Consider the following 20785-nt stretch of genomic DNA (forward strand, 5'->3'; position numbering starts at 1 on the left):
CACTTTACTTGGTTTCTCTTCTCTATCTGAACTTCCTCTTCCCCCAGCATGTGAGGCCTGCTTCCAAGTCATGGAGCAAATCTGGTGCTTATTACTATTCTTGGGTGTTAGTCTCCCATTATGTTGTTTTATATTCTGCATATGAGTGCAATTCTTCTATGTCTGTCTCTTTCTGACACATTTCACTTAGCATGATACTTTCCATGTTGATCCACTTATATCCAAAGTTCATGACTTCATGTTTTCTGATAGCTGCATAATATTCCATTGTGTAGATATACCAAAGTTTCTTTAACCAGTCATCTGTTCTCGAGCACTTGGATTTTTTTTTCAGACTCTGGCTATTGTAAACAGTGCTGCAATGAACATACAAGTGCATATGGCATTTCAACTATACCTTTTTGCCTCTCTGGGATATATTCCCAGAAGTGGTATTGCTGGGTCAAATGGGAGCTCAATGTCTAATTTTTTGAGGAGCTAATTGTTTTCCAAAACAATTGTTTCCCAAAAGGGCTGAACCAGTTGGCATTCTCACCAGCAGTGTAGGAGTGTCCCTTTCTTCCCACATCCATGCCAATACCAGTTGCTTTTGTTCTTTTGGATGTTTGTCAGTCTCTGTGGTGTTAGGTGATATCTCATAGTTGTTTTGATCTGCATCTCCCTGATCCTTAGTGATGAAGAGCATTTTTTCATGTGCCTTTTGGGCATTCAGATTTCTTTCTTGAGAAAGTTTCTGTTCATATCTTCACCCCATTTTTTGATGGAGTTGGATGATTTCTTCTTGTAGAGTCCAACCATTGCCTTATTTACCCTTGATATCAACCCCTTATCAGATGGGTACTGGGTGAATATCCTTTCCCATTTTGTAGATTGCCTTTGTATTCTGGTCACTGTGTCTTTTGCGGTGCAGAAGCTTCTTAGTTTAATATAGTCCCATTTGTTTATCTTTGTTTCAACTTGATTGCTTAGTTGCATGTCATCTTTGAAGATACCTTTAGCTTCGATATCTTGGAGGGTTTTTACGACCTTATTTTCAATGTACCTTATGGATTGTGGTCTGATGTTGAGGTCTTTAATGCATTTTGATCTGACTTTTGTGCAAGGTGTTAGGTCGAGGTCTAAGCCCATTTTTTTGCATGTGGTTGACCAATTACCAGCTACATGGATGCAAAGATCCTCAACAAAATATTAGCAAATAGAATCTAACAACTCATCAAAAAGATCACACATCTTTACATACATACATACAAACAATAGACTTGTTCAACAATGAGTTCTTTAATTTCCAGGTGTTCGAGTTGGTGTTCCGCGTCTGTGTGTGCTTAGCTTCTATCTTCAGCATATTGTGGTCTGAAAAAATAGTTGATACAATTTCTATCTTCCCAATTCTATTGAGGTATGTTTTGTGACCCAGCACGTGGTCTATTTTGGAGAATGTTCCGTGTGCACTGGAAAAGAATGTGTATTCTTTCTTTTGGGGGTGTAAAGCCCTGTACAGGACTATTAGCCCTCTCGCTCTATTTCTTCCTTCAGAGTCATTGTTTCCTTGCTGAATTTTGTTCTTGTTGATCTATCCAGAGGTGATAAGGCAGTGTTTGTCTCCACCTACAATTGTGGTGCTAATGATGTCCCCCTTAAAGCCTGTTAGGAGTTGTTTTAAGCATTTAGCTGGTCTCTCATTATTTGCATATACATTTAAGAGTGTGATTTCTTCCTGTACATATCCCTTGATGAATAGAAAATGACCTTCGCTGTCCCTTCTAATCTTTTTCAGCCTGAAGTCTATGTTGTTGCACACTATTATGGCCACCCCAGCTTTTTTGAGGGAATTGTTTGCTTGCAGGATTGTTTTCCATCCTTTTACTTTGAGCCTGTGTTTGCTCTGACTGTTCAGGTGTGTTTCTTGTAGGCAGCAGAAAGTTGGGTTTAGTTTCCGAATCCACTTTGCCACTCTGTGTCTCTTGATTGGTGCATTTATTTTTTTTAATTTTATTTTATTGAATCACCATGTGGAAAATTACAATGCTTTCAGGCTTAAGTCTTAGTCATACAATGCTGAAAAAACCATCCCTTCACCAGTGCCCATATCCCACCACCGAAGACAAGAAAAAAAAAAACCGCAGTATACCTCTCATCCCGCCCACCCCCGCACCCCCCCGCCTTGTAACTGATAAATTTCACTTTACTTTCTATTTACTTTGGTTACATTCAATATTTCAACACAAACCTCACCATTATTATTAGGAGCACCCCACTAGAGTCAGACCTGTTGTGAAGAGAAATGAGGTTTTGTATTTCTGTACTTTAACAACTAAGTCCAGGGAGATTTCTTCTGGATATTCGATCATTGCAAGCTTGTAAACCCCATCTGTGGTCGTCATAATATGGCGGCCCCCACGCCCTTCATCCTCGGGAAGGGACAGGCGAGAGAGAGAAATACCTTTCCCCTCCCGGGCGGGCATGGGGTCGCAGCTTAGTTCTCTGGCTGGAAACAATCTGCAAGAGCAGTCCATGTTGTAGTTGGTTCAGCTGGGTTTGGATTCACGCAGGTGCAGCTGCGGAGGAGCCGCACACACGTGCGGCCCCCGGGGTCACATCTCGGCAGCGGTGGCTTGATTGGTGCATTTAGACTGTTGATATTAAGAGAGATTATTGTCATGGGATTTTGTGCCATCTTTCTGTAGGGTTTGTTGTTCTTGTAGGGTTTTTCCTTATCTTACAGTAGCCCCTTAAGTCCTTCTATTAAGTTTGTTTTTGAGTCTATGAAGTTCCTGAACTGTTGTTTGTCCATGAAATAGTGTATGGTTCCTTCGAATTTAAGTGAGAGTTTAGCTGGATAAAGTATTCTTGGTGAGGCATTCATTTCATTGAGTTTTTTCACTATATCCCACCATTGTCTTCGGGTTTGGAGGGTTTCCTCTCATAGGTTCGCTGTAAATCTAAGGGGTGCTCCTTTATATGTGATTTCCTTCTTTGACCTTGCTGCTTGCAGTATTGTGTCTCTATCCACAGTATCCATAATTCTGACTATGATATGCCTTGGAGATTTTTTGTTGGGGTTCCTTTTAGCTGGCACCCTTTTGGCTCCTTGGATCTGGATGCCTGAATTCTCCAGCTTTGGGGATTTCTTAGCAATGATGTCTTTAACTGTGTTTTTTTCATTGGGATTAGATCCATGTGTTTCTGGTACTCCAATGATTCTTATGTTGTTCCCCTTGAGGTCATCCCCTAGGATGTTGATTCGCCCTAGAGCCATTTTGAGGTCTTTTGCCATTATTTGTTGTTGCCTGTAAGCTTTCTGCAGCTCATCTTTAAGCTCACTGATTCTGTCTTCGGCTGTAGCCATTCTTCTACTTTTGAGGACCCCTACGGAGTTTTTTAAAAAATTTTTATTAGAGAATCACTGTGATGTATAGTTACAACTTATGAATTTTTGTGTTTATATTTCACTCAGTTATTGTTTACCCATACCTCCACCAGTGCCCATTCACCTCCACCAATGATCCCAGTATCCCTCTCACCACCCCCACCCCATCTTCCACCATCCCACCCTGCCTCTGCGGCAGGGCATTCCTTTTTGTTCTCTTTCCTTTTGGGCATTGTACTTTGCAATAGAGGTATTTTGCTGGGGGAAAAGGCAGCTCAGATAGAGAAGGGAACACCAAGTAGAGGATGTTGGGAGGACCCATTCAGGTTGGAAGATGTGAACTAAAAATAGACTATAGACCGAACATGAAGGCCACTCAATACTTCTATTACAAAATCCTGCTGAGTTTTTTAATTTCATCTACTGATTCCTTTATTTGTGTGACTTCTGTTCATAGCCTTGAAATTTCTGCTCTCACTTCTTCCTGTATTTTCTTGGTGGTTCATTCCAATGCTGCATTCATATCCTCCCTTAATTTATTGGATGTCTGTTCCATGGTTGCTTTGAGTTCGTCAACTATCTTCACGATTTCGTCTCTGAATTCTTTATCTGAGAGGAGATCATATTTGTGGGTAGCCCCTGTTGAGGCTTCTGAGATCTTTTCTTCATTCTCTCTTGGTGGTGTGGATTTTCGCTGTTTCTTCATGTTGTTATGGGCCTATGGAGGTGGAATCTTCCGGTTCTTTATCACTATTCCCTCTTGCTGCAAGAGGGGATTCTGGATGAGCTAAGTCAATGATGGTAGCCTTTCCCCCCTTCTAGAATAGTACCTTAGTCTCAGGCGCTCTTCCTAGCTTATGTACGGCCTCTAGTGAAGACTTGAGGCTATGATCTCTTAAAGGGCTTTGTGTAGCTTCTTGTGTTCACTGACAGTTTTTGTGAAATTAGGATAGGCTAATGGACTATTGGCATATAGTGATTGAGATGGCCAGGGTGTTCTTCAAAAAAATAGGTTATACAGGTTGTGATTTAAGTGTGCAGTGGAGGGAAGGGGAAAAATTGCGGCCAGGTTAGCAGCCGCCTGCTGGGAAATAGGCCACGCCCCTTTGAGGACACGCCCCCACCGACCTAGTGGAGAAGCAGAGCAGAAACGTAGAGATACCTGGAGGGGAGACAGGAGTTAGGGCAGCGTGTAGAGGTGGCAGACCGCCAAAACGTGGGATTAGGGGGGCTTCAGGAGCTCCAGAGGGGCGGGGGGTGGGGCCGGCTGGAGCGCTCCATTTTGCTGGGTGGGTGGGGCTGGGGGCCGTGTGTGGTTGATTTTGAATAAATTTTTGGTGGTGATTCTTTTAAAAACCTCACACTGCTTCCTACTTGTTTGCAATTCCACATTTATACTTGTCCTCTAAAGAGTACAGTAGCTAAAACCTAGACATAGCCTGGCTAGGATATGGATTCCTAGTTGCCTTATGTAGGAAGTAGGAAAGAGCCTTCCAGATCTAGAGGGTATTGTGAGTTAGCCAGTTTTTATGGAGACAATTCAAGCATGAATCCTGGCTCAACTGTAACTACCTCGGTTGTTAGCCTATTAATTTCTCTAAAGAAAAAATTTTATTGACAGGTTAGTAATGAGCATGGAATTAGTAATGAGCATGTTGATATAGCACTTTGAAGTGTCTAACAAATACGTATTCAATAAATGTTAACCATACACCTAGAAGAGGAGGTCAGAGTCCTCAGGGAAAGGGAGCTGACAAATCAATTGTGCCCAAGTAAGTCCTTGCCACTTGGACTGGAGTTGAGGCTAACACTGCCAGCAAGGAAACTAAGCCTCGTTGAGAAAAAGTCTGCATTTGAATGAAGACAACCAGTAAGGTGATCATTCATGGGTGACCAAGTGCCAACTCCAACAGGAGTGCTGATATTGTAGCAGCATATTGATTTCAATTCCCCTTGGTGGTGATAACGACCCCAAATTAGCCTTCCTATTGCCATAGTGTACATAGTGAAAGTATCTGCTCTGTACCAGGGTTTGTGGAGGGGAAAAAAGAATTTAGGCCTGAGTCATGTGACCAGCCAGAGTCAAAGTGATTCTCCACTGAAGATCTAGACTCTAACCTTTCTAGTTTTACCAGAATTTAACTGCAAGCAACAAAAACATATTGTGAGAAGGAAAGTACCTGCCATAAGAGGCAGGCTGTGAGGAGGGAAGTGGCAAGAGGGAAACTGGGGTGATTGGTGGTGGGAAATGGACACTAGTGAAGGGATAGGTGTTGTTTCATTGTATGACTGAAACCCAATCATGAACAGCTTTGTAAAAAAAAAGAAAACATTCTCAGTTGAAAATGGATCATAAGAAGCCCTGAACTACTAAGCTACTAAGATGCATGACTACAGTATGGTACAGCCAGTTTTGAATTTGTTTCCAAATTCCAAGTACCTTTTTCTCTCTTTTTTTTTCTTGATGGTAAAAATGAAGAAGTAGCTTCACTCCCTTTGTTTTTCCTTGATGTGAACCTTTCTGTGCCCAAGGATGTTGTGGCACTTTCTGTGCCTTTCTTCTCCCAAGGAAGACTACCAAGGGAGTCTTTAGGAGCATCATTTTTCAGAAGTAATTTTTGTTATTTATCTTTAAAAAGAGACCTAAATTGACCTGTTGCATTTAAAGTCACAGGATTGAATGAGATCATAGAGAAGTAAATTTCACACCTTTTGACCTTAAACCAGTCAAATACAGCAATATAAAATACACTACACAGGAGCCAAAGAGATAGTGGAGTGGGTAAGGCACTCGCCTTACATGGGGCTGACCTGGATTTAATCCCCAGCATCCCATATGATCTCCCATGCTTCACCAGGAGAGATTCCTGAGCTCAAAGCTCTGAATAAGCCCATCTAGGTGTGACCCCAAAATTTAAAAAAATACATTGCACAAACTGACCAAATATATATGTATTTCAAGAAGCAAATTCACACCCTCCCTCTCCATATAATTTTTCTCTTCTTTCGTATACAGTTCCATTTTGTAAAACTTCAGCTTCCAATTCAACACATTTGGGGGAGGATCACATCCATCAATACTTGGCCAACCAGGAATTAGGACCCAGAATTGCAGTACTTCTAGGACCCAGCAGAGCTTAAAGCCATCAGAATACGTCTATCTGTGCTTAGGTGGCCATTTGGTGCCAGGGATCAAACTTGGGACCTTCTACATTAAAGGCATAGATCCATGTATCATCTCTATGTGCCAAATAGATTTTTTTCAAATTGAGCAAAGACTTGCCTACAGTTTGAAAATAACTGGAAACCCTGGCCCAAGACATTAATTGAAGCAGAGTTGATGAGTAGATTTAAAAGTCAGTCATTTTGACCTTTTTTGAGATAAGACAACTAGGGCTGGAGAGACAGTAGGATGCGTAAGGAGCTTGACTAGTATGTGTCTGACTCAAACTCTGGCAACACATGATTCCCCTGAGCCACAGAGACAGAAATAAATTTGAGCATTGCTGGGTGTGGCAAGCAAAAGACAAGCAAAGGAAATTTAATCGTGTCCAGAGGTAGGAGACACACAATGGAGAATTTCTAAAAGCTAAGTTAATATTTCAGGGAGAAATCAATGCTTAAGAGTGTCATTTGCTGGGCTGGAGTGATAGCACAGCGGGTAGGGCGTTTGCCTTGCACGCGGCCAACCCGGGTTCGAATCCCAGCATCCCATATGGTCCCCTGAGCACCGCCAGGGGTAATTCCTGAGTGCAGAGCCAGGAGTAACCCCTGTGCATCGCCAGGTGTGACCCAAAAAGAAAAAAAAAAAAAAAAAAAAGAGTGTCATTTGCTGATGGTTGGAGGAATCAGTCGGGATGGGAGATGTGTGCTGAAAGTAGATAAAGGACCAAACATTATAACCTCTCAGTATCTGCATTGCAAACCATAATGCCCAAAAGTAGAGAGTACAGGGAATATTGTCTACCATAGAGGCAGTGGGAGGGTGGGAAAGGTGGGGGTATAATGGGGATATTGGTGATAGGGAATGTGCACTGGTGGAGGAATGGGGATGGGTGTTTGATCATTGTATGGTTGTAACTCAGACATGAAATCTTGTAACTATTTCTCACAGTGAATCAATAAAATTTAAAAATAAAATAAAATAAACTTTAAAAAAGTGTCATTTGCTATTGAGGTTGAATAAGACAAGAATTGACCTTTGGATTTGATAGTTGAAAGCACTCTAAAACCTTGAGAACTGAGCAATTAAGATAAAGTGGTAGAGATAAATGTATAGAGATTATAAATGTTGCCCACAGGTGGTTTTACTTTCACATCCGGCAATCAGGGATTACTCCTGGATCTGCTCTCAGGGTTACACCTCAGGGAACTATATGGAATCCCAATGTTTTAATCTGGGTTGGTCACATTCAAGGCAAACTCCCTGCTCACTGTACTCTCTGGATCCAGATCTATTTTTTATGCTGTAATGAAAGCAGGCAAGAGATGGGGAGGTTAAGATTTGTTTAAATATTTATATGCTAATTTAAATGGTTGTGATGAAGAACTATAAATGTAGAAGACCTTAACAAATCCCTTCTCATAGGAAGGAAATGTTGGCTGGAGAGGTCACCCTTAATTGAATGACCAATGGGGAAGACAGATTCAGATAGATTTGATTCTCCTTCCACTTTCCTCTTGATATTGTTACAGTGACCAGAGATTGCACACAGTGGGTTATGGTTTGCACACATTTCAGCTGTGCTGTTTGCCAGTAACTGTACACCAGGTTGAGATACTAACACACATACTCACAGTGCTTGTTAAAAGTTGAACACCTTTAGGAGGCTGGAGTGATAGCACATCGGGTAGGGCGTTTGCCTTGCAGACAGCAGACCCGGGTTCAATTCCCAGCATCCCATATGGTCCCCTGAGCACCACCAGGGGTGATTCCTGAGTGCAGAGCCAGGAGTGACCCCTGTGCATCGCCAGGTGTGACCCAAAAAGCAAAAAAAAAAAAGTTGAACACCTTTAGATGTGTTGCTTGGGCATTTACTGGTCAGAATACACACCAGAGATTGTATGGTTCTTGAACAGTGCTTACCAGGGATAATAATTCCTGACCATGGTGCTCACATCTTATTTTTTTAATTGAGCAGTGCTCAGGAGGCCCACAGGTCATACCTAGTGAGGGAGTTAACACTGGTGGGGGAAATCTGCGCTGCAATATTATTTGTGTAAAACTCAACTCTGAATAACTTTATAAACCACAGTGCTCTAATAATTTTTTTTAACTATTTAAATGGAAACTTGTTTCAAAAAATATCTAGGGCACCACCATTTTAATATTTTTATATACTTTAGATTTGTATGCATTAGTTATCTTTTCATTTTTGTTTTAATAATGTCATGAATTGGCTGAAATATTTCATAAGTGCAATTTTGCTGAATTTTATTTTGTTTGATTTCCTGATTTCTTTCCCCAAGTTTCATATAATTTGTTTTTCTTTTTCTTGGTAACAAATACTTCTGCCTTCAGCTATCTCTATAATAAAGAATACCACACTATTTTCTGGTAATTACAGATTTGACTGTTTAACAAAATATTAATAACAGTTTATAAGTATTAGTGCCTAAAATGTCATATTCTAAGATTTTTAGAGTGTGAATTTTTTGTCTTCAATTAGTACTCATTTTAAGACACAACTTTTATAATGTAGTAATTCTAAAAATATAGCACTTGGGGCTGGAGCAATAGCACAGCGGGTAGGGCATTTGCCTTGCATGTGGCCGACCCAGGTTCGATTCCCAGCATCCCCTGCGCACCACCAGGAGTAATTCCTGAGTGCATCACCAGGTGTGACCCAAAAAGAAAATAAATAAAAATAAAAATATAGCACTTAATAGGGCCAGAGCAATATTAGAGCAGGTAGAGTTTGCCATGCTTGCGGTTGACCTGGGTTCAATTCCTGGCCCCTGATAGTTTACCCTGAGTGATCCCTGAACACAGAGCCAAGAGTAAGCCTTGAGCACTGACTGTTGTGGCCCAAAACCAAAAATACATGTATAGTAAAATTTCTACTTTGGGGACCAGTCTGGAGTGCTTATTTTTCATGTGTGGACCCAGTTTAGATCCTTGGTACCAAATGGTCCCAGGAATTACCCCTGAACACCATGCCATGTGTAGTCTCTGATGAGCAGGGCTGGATGTTATTCACCCCCCCTCCAAAGTCATCTTATATTACAGCAAATCAAATACATGTGATCCCCAAAGTGACAAAGGTTACTTATGGGAGGGGTCTTGAAGGCAGAATAAAGGACTAAAACCTCTCTAAGGGCATCTCCCTAACTGCACTAAAAAAAACTGTATCCTTTATCTTTTCAGTGGAAAAGAAAGAATTATATGACTACATTCAGTTAAGACTATTTTAGATACTGACCTTGATAACCTGAAGTAGTGTTTGTCATGCTTCTCCACTGAAAAGTTACTTCCCACCCCGCATTCCATATTGTACTTGTTGGAAGCCATAGTTAGGTGAGGTCTGAGGACTTATCCCTAAGTATAGAATTCCTCTACATAAATGATATGCCTTCCATGTTTTTGTTTTATTTTTTGCTTTTTGGGTCATACCTGGCAATGCACAGGGGTTACTCCTGGCTCATGCACTCAGGAATTACCCCCGGCAGTGCTCGGGGGACCATATGGGATGTTGTAAATTGAACCTGGGTTGGCCTCATGCAAGGCAAACGCCCTACCCGCTGTGCTATCACTCCAGCCCTGCCTTCCATGTTTTTAGTGGGGGATGCACTCGTGAGTACTCAGAGGCTGCATCCAGCTCTGTGCTTGTAGTGCTCCAAGGTACCAGGCAGTGCCAAGAATTGAAATTGAGGCCTCCTGTATGCCAAGCACAAGGATGTATCAGCCTGTTGAATGCTTGTGCTCGCTTGTAGGATAACATTGGTTTGCCCTTCCTCCCTGGCCGCTGAAACTTGTTTGTTGATTGCCCCCCAATCTGTCAATTACCTTTGTCTCCTGATCAGACTCTGACTGGTAAATATTGTCTCTCTCTTCTCAATGTCCTTTGCATGGTTAGTTATTTCAGAGCAACTGCTTTTTGTATGGATACAGGAAGACAGTTAAAAAGACAAACCTGTGGCTTGGGAGTTGATAGACTCCAGATATTACCTCCTAGACATCTGCTCTCTGGACTTTAGCCTCAGTTGCCCTTACTTCCTAGATCCCCAAAAGCAGGGTCCTGACGAAGGACTGGATGGACCCAGGGCAAGCGGTGACCTATGAGCTACCCTGGCATCGAAATGGGACTGGCCAAAATGCCCTAATGCTTACCTGTAAGTTAAGAGCTTGGACAAATTCTGTCATGAACCAAAAGTAATACCTAGATTTGGACCCTGCTGGGGTTAAGAATGATTGATCCAGCCTGAGCACTGTAGTCTGAGTCCGTGGTGAGATGTCCCCAGGAGAGTCACCCTACAAGCCTAAAAATGTCTATTACTGTGTCCATACAGAATGATAAATATTAGGAGAATTGAAGATGCTAATTAAGTTGCCGGTCTAGGGAGAGGAGAAACACACCTAAAGGCTGTTTTGCTCTTGTGGGCTGCAGGTGATTGGGGAGATTGGAAAAACATTTTTGATCATGATTCCCATGGGGAGGCGTGGTTGGGAAGGCATGGTGAGAGGATAAAAAAGCGGCTGCAGGAAGAAAGGATTGTTGGATTGTTGGAGAAATGGATTAATGGTTGGATGGTTGGATTGATGGAGAGACTGACTGAAAGAGAGGAGGGGAGACAGTTATGGAGACAGCAGAGAGAGAGAGAGAAAGACATAGAGAGGAGACGGATACAGCGGGAAGAATTGTGTGGTTAGAGAGAGAGAGAGAGAAGATTGGAAAGAGCTGGGAGAGACGAGACATTGAATAAACGGCAACTAATCAGCAACCAACTTGGCCCTCGTTCTTCCTTCGTCCATCCAAGGTAACAGCCGTTCAGTGGAGAAGTGGCTCGAAAGCACCGAATGCGGGTGGTGAGAGAGAGCCGCCCAAAGAGCCCAGGTACATCCTTTCACATGTAATCCCCGAGAGCACGTGAGGGGCTTACACAGCCTGAGTAGGGTCTTACACAGCCCTGCAGTTGGGGATTTTCACAGCTCCTCTCGAGTGGGTGAAGGATTTTTTACATGCACTCACTGTCTCTCTCTCTCTCTTCTACATTTTAAAATGTAATCAGTTCTTTATATAGGTATACATTTATGAATATTCATTTTGTAATTTAAGTTGTAACCCAGTACTTAAAAATTATTCCAGACTTCGCCTTTCACGCGGCCGACCCAAGTTCGATTCCTTCGCCCCTCTCGGAGAGCCCAGCAAGCTACCGAGAGTACCAAGCCCGCGCGGCAGAGCCTGGCAAGCTACCTGTGCGTATTGGATATGCCAAAAACAGTAAGTCTCTCAATGAGAGATGTTACTGGTGCCCGCTCAAACAAATCGATGAGCAACGGGATGACAGTGACAGTTCTTGGTAGCTCTATTGTTTTTTATGTACCTGTTACATATCCTACTCATTGTTGTAGGGTTTGGGTGTGGGGTTTTTCTTATTTTTAGCATTCTTTATTTTAGGACTATAAAAGTTTTATACATATTCTTGGTTTCATTGCTTGTCAATTTTAGTCTTTTCTAATTTTATTGTTATTACAGTTTATTTTTATTTCAATTTAAGTTACTTAGAAATATATTTTTATGATATTTCATGTACATGAAAAAACTCATTTAAAATAATTATAAAACATTCATCTATATACCATCTAAAATAATCTTATGTCCTGAAGTGGAATAGGTGTTAGACCTTAAAAAATACTGCTAGGAACAAAATTAGGTTCTCTCTCATGATGACCTTAAAGCCATATTAAACAAAACCAGAAAGCTAAGTCCTATATTTGTTCTAACTATATTCCTGCACAAGTCACAACACTGGTAAGAATTTAAAATAAGAATATTTGAACACGTGGCCGGAGCGATAGCACAGCGGGTAGGGCGTTTGCCTTGCATACAGCCGACCCAGGTTCAATCCCCGGCATCCCATATAGTCCCCCAAGCACCGCCAGGAGTAATTCCTGAGGGCAAAGCCAGGAGTAACCCCTGAGCATCACTGGGTGTGACCCAAAAAGCAAAATAAAATAAAATAAAATATTTGAACTTCCCATAAGTTGACTAAAATAAACTTTAAAATATTTTACATAGCTCTAAGTTAAAGAATTTCAATACTTTCTGTACTAAAATAAAATGTTATTTGGGGCTCAGAGAGAAAGTATGCGAATTAAGGCACATTCCTTGCATGCAGCTGACCCTGGTTTGATCCCCAGCATCAAGTGGTTCTAAGAACACTGAAGCCTACAGCCCTGCAAATCCAATGACTGCCAGGTGTGGATGCCTCTGGGTACCACACGGGTAGCCTGGGCAATCCCAGCACCGAGAATTCCCAGGAGCATTCTCCTGTTCACAAAAATGGGGAGAGATAAAAAAAAAAAAAATTTTAAAAACCCCAAAAACCTGGATTGTTTAAAATAAATTCAAAATCCTAATGTTATCATAAAACGTTTAGTTATACAAAATATAAACTTCTTTATCATAGTTAAAGTTGCCCAATGAAATTAGTTTGATGTTCAACCAGTGAGTATATGCATGACATGCCGATTGCTTATAATGCAAAGGAAAATTCAAGGCCTCAAAATTATTTATTTGTAAAAGAATATAGATTGTAACTATCTCCCAATAATTATTTTTTAAATAAAATTGTTCTCTACATGACTTAAAAATTATGTAAAAGACTCATATATGCCCAAAATCTCTGGTGAAACTTAAGACTGAAACATAGTCTTGGTAATTTAGAAAGCATAGTCAATTAAGCCAACACCGAGCATGCTCTAAGTAGTCACATTCTGGTTCATGGTCATTTTTTCAGCAGCCTATCCATGTAACAGAATTCATTTATTTTAAATGTCAAATGTACATGTTATCTTGCTAACATAGGAAAAACTGAACTGCTCGACCAAATGGAAAACTTTATCATTTGGCTATGGATCTCCCCTTAAAAAGTATGCCTTCAAGCCCTAATTGTATTACTTTCCCACTAATTTCTTATTTTCTCTCTCAAGTGTATTTTCCTCCTGGTTTGAATGCATCTTTTTCTATTCAACATTTAATATTTTATAAAGTAGAGTAAGTAGAACAATTCCCCACCTCGAATGGAGAAAAGAGCCCCCTCGATCTCCAAAATTAGTCTTATGATTCCCTTGTAGATCCCACTTGTTCAAGTTGGAGTTCAACAGACTAATTGTGTTGTCTCTCAAATATGTATTTATCAGGGGTTAGCATCATCATCAACTAAGCTTCTATGAAACAAGCAGCTTTCCCGAAGCCTGGATGATATATGATTACATCGACAAAGAAGGACCCTTACACTTTTTTGGTTTGCTTTGGGACCACACCTAGCAATGCTTAGGGGTTACTCTCCTGGTTCTGCATTCACATTACCCTGGTGGTGCTCAGGGGACCATATGGGATGCTGGGAATCAAACCCAGGTCAGCTATGTGCAAGGCAAGCATGATAACCTCTGTACTCTCTCTCCAGTCCCAGGAGGACCCTTATACTTTAAAAGCCTTTATTCTGGAAGTGATTTTTGTAGGCATAATTGCAGATTTATTAACTAGATTTTTAAGAATTACAAAACTAATAATAACCAAATAATCAAACACATAATAAAATTGAATTTATTATAATTTATCCTGGTTATAGCACTCTACATATAAGTAAAATAAACCAACTGTGAGGTTGTTTTAAATGTAGCCATTTTTCAAAAAGTGCAAAGTTGGAATCTGTATGCAATGGCAACAAGTGGGACATCTATTTTATAACTACCATTCAAGAAGTAGCATTTAAGAAATATAAACTATAATTAACATGATGTTTTATAGAATGGACACATAGCTCAATGCAAATCTGAATATTGAAAAATATTTGTGTTCAAACTACACTGGAGAACCAAATGTTCTTTTTTTTATAAAAAGTAGCTTGAGATGAAAAGAAACTTGGTAGTAAACTCAATAACCTTTCACATATGGGGGAAAAATCCCCACCCAGCCCACCCAGACAAACAAAAATGTGGGTCTGAATAGAGGCATTATATGACGATTCATTTCTAAAAATGTGGAACTAGCTACACAGTTATTGTTAACTTATTAAAGTGCATCTTCTGAAGGCTTGTCTATGAAAACTGCACTATCAAATATAAAATACTTAACATTAGACATGCAATAACAAAGCTAAATCATTATAAAGGTTTTAAAACCATTTTTAAATTGTTTGATTCACCAAATAATAAAGATGTCAAATACAGTAACATTTTCATTTTTACAACACGATGCTTTTGTTATTTGGAACTCTTTAGGAGTCGAACAAAAATAATGCGGTCTAAATATTTCTCTTTTTGTAATACAGTTCCTCAGGCAGAACAGTTAGATGTAGAGCAAGAGTTAGATTTTCGGAAGTTTGGGTGCGTTAACCACAGGATTTGCCTCCTGTAAGTATCTCCTCCCTGCACTCTTGTAATCATAGGTGCAGCCGTGAGTTTCTGCATAGCGATGAGATGCACAGAAGTTGTTTCCACATCTAAAGCACAACAAGAAGTTTATGTGAATAGTGACATTTCCGTGAGAAGCTTATCTCTTTGAGAGATCAGAGCTTGACTTTACAGGAACTCATTGATTCTCTAACAATTTCCATGCTGACATTTCCCTTTCACTGAAGGGAATAAATTGTCCATGAACATTAGTTTCTAATAGTCTATTATGTAATAGAACAGACCACCTTTGGGCTGGAGTGATAGCATAGCAGTAGGGCGTTTGCCTTGCACGCAGCTGACCCGGGTTCAATTCCTCTGTCCCTCTCGGAGAGCCTGGCAAGCTTCCGAGAGTATCTCGTCTGCATGGCAGAGCCTGACAAGCTACCTCTGGCATATTCAATATGCCAAAAACAGTAGCAAGTCTCACAATGGAGACGTTATTGGTGCCCGCTCGAGCAAATCAATGAGCAACGGGATGACAGTGACAGACCACCTTTATAAAAGAGTAAAATTTAAAAAGCTCAAAATATTTCTATTATTTGCCTTATACCAAATAAAACAGGAAAATTCTGTGTTTCTGGTAAATTCAATCTCATAAGAAAATTAAATAATATAAAACCTAACTATGCTATGAAAGGATTTTAAAGAATTTTTATCAATTGGTTGGAGATGTAGCTCAGCAGCAAAGCACATGCCTTGCATGTGTGAGTCTCTGGATTTGATCCCTAGCAGTGAAATACATATATTCAAAGGCTGTTTCAATAGGAAAAGAATATACCTAAAAAGCAGTAGCTAGGCGCTGGGGAGACAGCTGGAAAGGCTAGATCGCACGCCTGTCCTGGAGCATCTTGCCCCTTGAAGCACCATCTGGAGTGACCTTGGTGGCCTCCAGCATTTCAGGGGCTCTAGCACTGAACTGCCCAGTCTGGTTGGCTGAATATCACTGAGAGAGGCCTCCAGTCTCCCTGAGCATAGCTTGGGAGGCCCTTCCTACACAAACACACACACACAAAATTATTTTCAACATTTGGTCTCAACCTAAAGGCAAATACCATACCTGAAGGATTATTAGTTGATGATATGAAAGAATTATGGATGGAAAATGTTTTGTTAGTGTATTTTAAATATAAACTCATTGAAGCAGAAGTGCAATATATAATAATCTTTTTTGAAGAAGTATAATATATAACTATAAAGATATATAATTACAATAACTATAAATTTCATCCCTTTTTTGATTTAAAATTGAATCTTGAATGAGGGGTTCTTTCAAGCTGTCTTGAATAAGATTCTTCCAACTTACATTGAAACATAAAACAAGTGTATCTATCATAATAAAGAAAAAGAAAATACCCTCTCCCATTGGTTTAAATGTCTTAATTTTAAAAGCAGAAGAGGATCTCTTGACTTTGGAAACTCTCAATCTATTTGCTCTTTACTTCATCCAGTTAGAAATTCAACTGAGGGCTAATTGGCCATCATCTTAATAATATTACAGAAAAGCTAATTTAAAGGACATTTTATAATATGTATTCAAGCTGGAACATCACAAAGAAAGCATCTCAGCTTTTCCAGCTGGCCAACCTGCCTGCATTCGTAGCTAGTAGCTAGTCCAGTTTTCTTTCCACAAAGAAAACAATGCTTTGCTGTTTTCTTCTTTGCCTGAATAGGGGCTTTCACAGGTGGTAGATGATGGGCGCATTCTCCTGTTTAGAGAAAGAATGCCTTGATTAGTAGTATTAATTTATCAGTCTTATAATACTATATTTTTTCAGAGTTACTATTTCATATCTGATAATCTATGGTTCACTACAAAATATCTTCATCAATACTACCAGATTGATCAACCCTATCTACCCTTTCCTTAACTCCCTCTCCCATACCTCTCTGTATTGGGAACCATATTTTCACAGTCTGATTTTTTTTTCTTGTGTTGTAATAGTTGATTCACTATAGTTCTTTGTATTCCATGTGTGAGTGAATCCATCCGGTATTTGTCTTTTGCATTCTGACTTATTTCACTTATCAGAGTCACCTCAGGCTGCATTCATGTTGTCACAAAAGGTAACATTTCATGTTCAATAACTGAGCTATATTCCTTTGAGCATATATTCCATAATTTATTTATCCAGTCATTTGTCAACAAGTGTTTTTTACCTGGCTTGACCACTGTTATAGGTTAAATAATGCTGCTATGAATATAGGGGTGCAAATGTCTTTTTAATAAGTGTTTTAAAAGTTGTACTGTTGCATCGCATACTCCTATTTTTAGTTTTTTTTTTAAATCTCTACATCATCTTTCAGAGAGGCTGAATTATTCCTCAATGGCAAATGTGAAAGTTCCTTTTCTAACACCTTCACCAACATGTTTGATTAGACCACACTCATAAGTATGAAGTGGCATTTCACTATGGTTTTAATTTAAATTACAAGGCATAAAAATACATTAAAGAAATAAAAATTGAAAGGGTAAATCAATCACTATTTCATATGACACAATATACATAGGAAATCCTAAAGACTACAAAAAACTAATATAAATAATAAATGGATATAGTAAAGTGGTAAGATATAAAATCAGCACACAAAAAAAAATCTGTTGCATTTATATACATAAAGAATAAGTTAGAGGAAAGAGAAATAGCAAAACCAATTTCATAATAAAATACTCTGCAGTAAAACTTTAAAAGGATGTGAAAGGGCCTATATACCAAAAATCATGACACTTTAAAAAAATAAAACACAAAGAAAATATACCCTATGGCTATGGACTGAAAGAATAAATATTACTGGGTGGAGGGTGTGGCTCTAGTGGCATAGCACATGTCTTGCAGTGAGAAGCCTGGATTTGATTCCCATCACTCACTACATACACTTGATTTCCCAAGAATTATTGCTGGGTGAGGTCCAGTGCTCTCCCCTGAGAGTGGTCCCAACAACAACAGTGTTTCAAAAATAGGAACTATTAAAATGGCCAAGTTATTTAAAGTGATACATTAATTCAATGCAATTCCTATCAAGATCCAATGACATTTTTCAAGGAAACAGAACAAACATTTATAAAATGTGTATGAAATCATTATAGACCCTTAATAGTCAAAGAAACCCTGAGAAGGAAGGAAAGGTATCTTGTTGGTCATAAGTTATACTACAAAACCACTATGATCAATACCGTATGGTATTTAAATAACAATAAGACTACATAAAATGCTAAAGCTTCTGTACAAAGAAACCACCAAAAATGTAAATGTGAAATATTTAGCAAAATAAAAACATATTCCTGGCACAGAAAATTTCTGATGGGACTTCTATTTTGAGAATTATTTTTGTACATGGCCTTTGATTTTTTAAAGTTATTTATTTTTCAGTACTAGGGTTTGAATTTGGTGGATCTTCATGCATTCAAAGCCATACTCTTCCTCTGAGATACTTTTTTATGAATATTTTAAGATACACAAAAATATGTATAGTACAAAAAATGAAAAGATAAGTGGAGAAACAAAAGCTAGCTTGTTTAATATTAAATATACTCATAAGGCCTCTGAGAAGGCCCAGAATATATAATGTAATCACATACTGTTCTCTCACACCAAGGAGCTGGGGTAGACCACATGCCTTGCATGTAGGTGGTCCTGAATTTGATCCAGCAACTCTCCCCACGAAAAAAAGTGGTGAGCAACCTTAGATTCTTTGTGAAACATGTCTTTAACAGAAATTAATAAAACCACAAACAAGTTATTCTTCCAAAATTTCAAGTTTTTGGTCAATACCAAGTTTTGTAAGTAGTAAATTACAATAATCATAACAATAATGGTACTGATATGTACTTTTTTCCCAAAGATACCGAGTGTTTCAAGATCAACTCAGTTTATATCTCAAACCCCACACATACATATAAAGAGAAATTCAGTCAGTGTCCATAGTTGTTACATTACTTTCATTTGGGGTTATCATTAGATGTGGATGACATAAACTGAATGAAATCAATTGAAAGATTTTATATGTAGAGACAGAGAAGCAGGTGAATTATATTATTGTAACAACTTAATTTTTACCTTAAAAATAACTGCACAAGATGAGGTGATCCCTGGGGCTGGAGCAATAGCACAGAGGGTAGGGCATTTGCCTTGCATGTGGCAGACCCGGGTTTGATTCCCAGCATCCCATATGGTCCCCTGAGCACTGCCAGGGGTCCTGAGTGCAGAGCCAGGAGTAACCCCTGTGCATCACCAGGTGTGACCCAAAAAGCAAAAAACAAAAATAAAGAGGTGATCCCTGAGCACAGAGCTAGGAATCAACCCGTAGAACTGGGTGTGATCCAAAAAACATAAATGGAGGGCTGTTAGTTTAAAATATGTATATACATATATATAAAGCCAATGTGACACAACAGAATTTGGGGGGGTGGGTGAAGGGTAGTGAAATGATAATACTATGATGAAATAGCCAAACTTGATGAGACTAAATCTAAATTATCTCAATTACTAAAATATTAATTATGTGGTAGAGGCACTAAATATCATTATAATGCTAATACTATTAAATATATAAATGTACTAACAGTTTGTATGATAAACATGATATATGTCAGATATATTCAATAAAAGAGAAATGTGGGGCTACCAATAATCAAGGCAAAAGACCTAAAGCATCAACTGGATTTGACATTACAGTAATCTTTGGTGAATGGAGCAATTTTAGACAAATGAAGAATGAAGAGGAGTAAGAAAAGTACTGAGGCTAGAGAGATAGTACAGTGGATAGGGTACCTGCCTTGCTTGCAGTCAACCTAGGTTTGATTCCCAACATTCCATACAGTCCCCCAAACCCTTCCAGAAAAGATCCTTAAGCACAGAGGCAGGACTCAGCCCTGAACACCACCAAGTATGGCCCCAAAACCAAATAAATAAATGAAAAAGAAAAAAGCATGAAAACCTAAATTAGAACTGAAAGAATAGAGGTAAGTTCAATACAAATGTCTAAGATACTGAGATGGAGTCAAGACAAGACAGACTTGAATGTGTCAAAGAAAAAGAAATTTAAAAAGTATATATATTGGGCCCAGGAGATTGTTCAAAGGGTTACAGTATTTTATACATGGTAGGTATGGTATTGATCCCTGGCACGGCATAATTCCCCAAGTATCAAGCTAGGTGTATCCCCCAGGCACTACTGGGTGTGCTTCACAAAATAATTATTAAAGTAATTAGGATGATAATGGTACTGACATGATATACATATAAACAAAAGAACACAACAGAAAAACTCAAAAATAATTCCTCATATATAGTCAAATGATTTGACAAGGGTACCATGAGAACAAGAGTTAGTACAGTGTGAAGGGTGCTTGCCTTGCACATGGCTGACCCAGTTTCTATCCCTGAACCCTGAGGTTCGCTCCTCTGAGCCCTGAGCCCTGCTTGGTGTGGCCCAGAGCAGGAGGGAGGGAAGGAAAAAGAGAAGAAGGGAAGGAGGGGAGGAGAGAGGGAAGGGGAGGAGGGAGAGAGACAGAGACAGAGAGATAGAGAACAGTTTTTTAACAAATATCATGAAGACTGAATATTTACATACAAAAAAATAAGATCAGATCCTTACATTATTCAATACACCAAGAATAAAATTTATCAAAGCCCAAAATGAGGAGCCAGAGAGACGACAAGGACTGTAGTGCAAACTTTTCATGCTTGAGGCAATGAGTTTGAGACTCAGCACCACATAACCATACCCCTAACACAAAGATGACTCTGGTGGCCCCATGATGGTGCAGCCTGAGTATCACTGCTTTGCTAGGCCCAGAT

At 39.4% G+C, this 20785-nt stretch overlaps 1 protein-coding gene across 4 annotated transcripts in view; it reads right to left on the reverse strand.

Moving 5' to 3' along the window:
- Positions 1 to 14120: 14120 nt before the first annotated feature.
- Positions 14121 to 20785, reverse strand: part of ZFAND4 (zinc finger AN1-type containing 4) — a 32605-nt gene continuing 25940 nt past the window's right edge. For 2 of the 4 annotated variants that reach the window (XM_012932516.2, XM_055119533.1), the window contains 2 exons: positions 16576 to 16693; positions 14121 to 15034 (listed from right to left, as the gene is read on the reverse strand). In XM_012932516.2, coding sequence (XP_012787970.2) covers positions 14899 to 15034; positions 16576 to 16693 — 254 coding nt within the window. In that variant the 3' untranslated portion in view covers positions 14121 to 14898. Of the gene's footprint in view, positions 15035 to 16519; positions 16694 to 20785 lie in introns of those variants that run through there. The other 2 variants (XR_008627074.1, XM_055119534.1) reach the window with 2 other exon arrangements.

The sequence above is a fragment of the Sorex araneus genome, chromosome 11 (genome assembly GCF_027595985.1).
Source record: "Sorex araneus isolate mSorAra2 chromosome 11, mSorAra2.pri, whole genome shotgun sequence".
Lineage (NCBI taxonomy): Eukaryota > Metazoa > Chordata > Mammalia > Eulipotyphla > Soricidae > Sorex > Sorex araneus.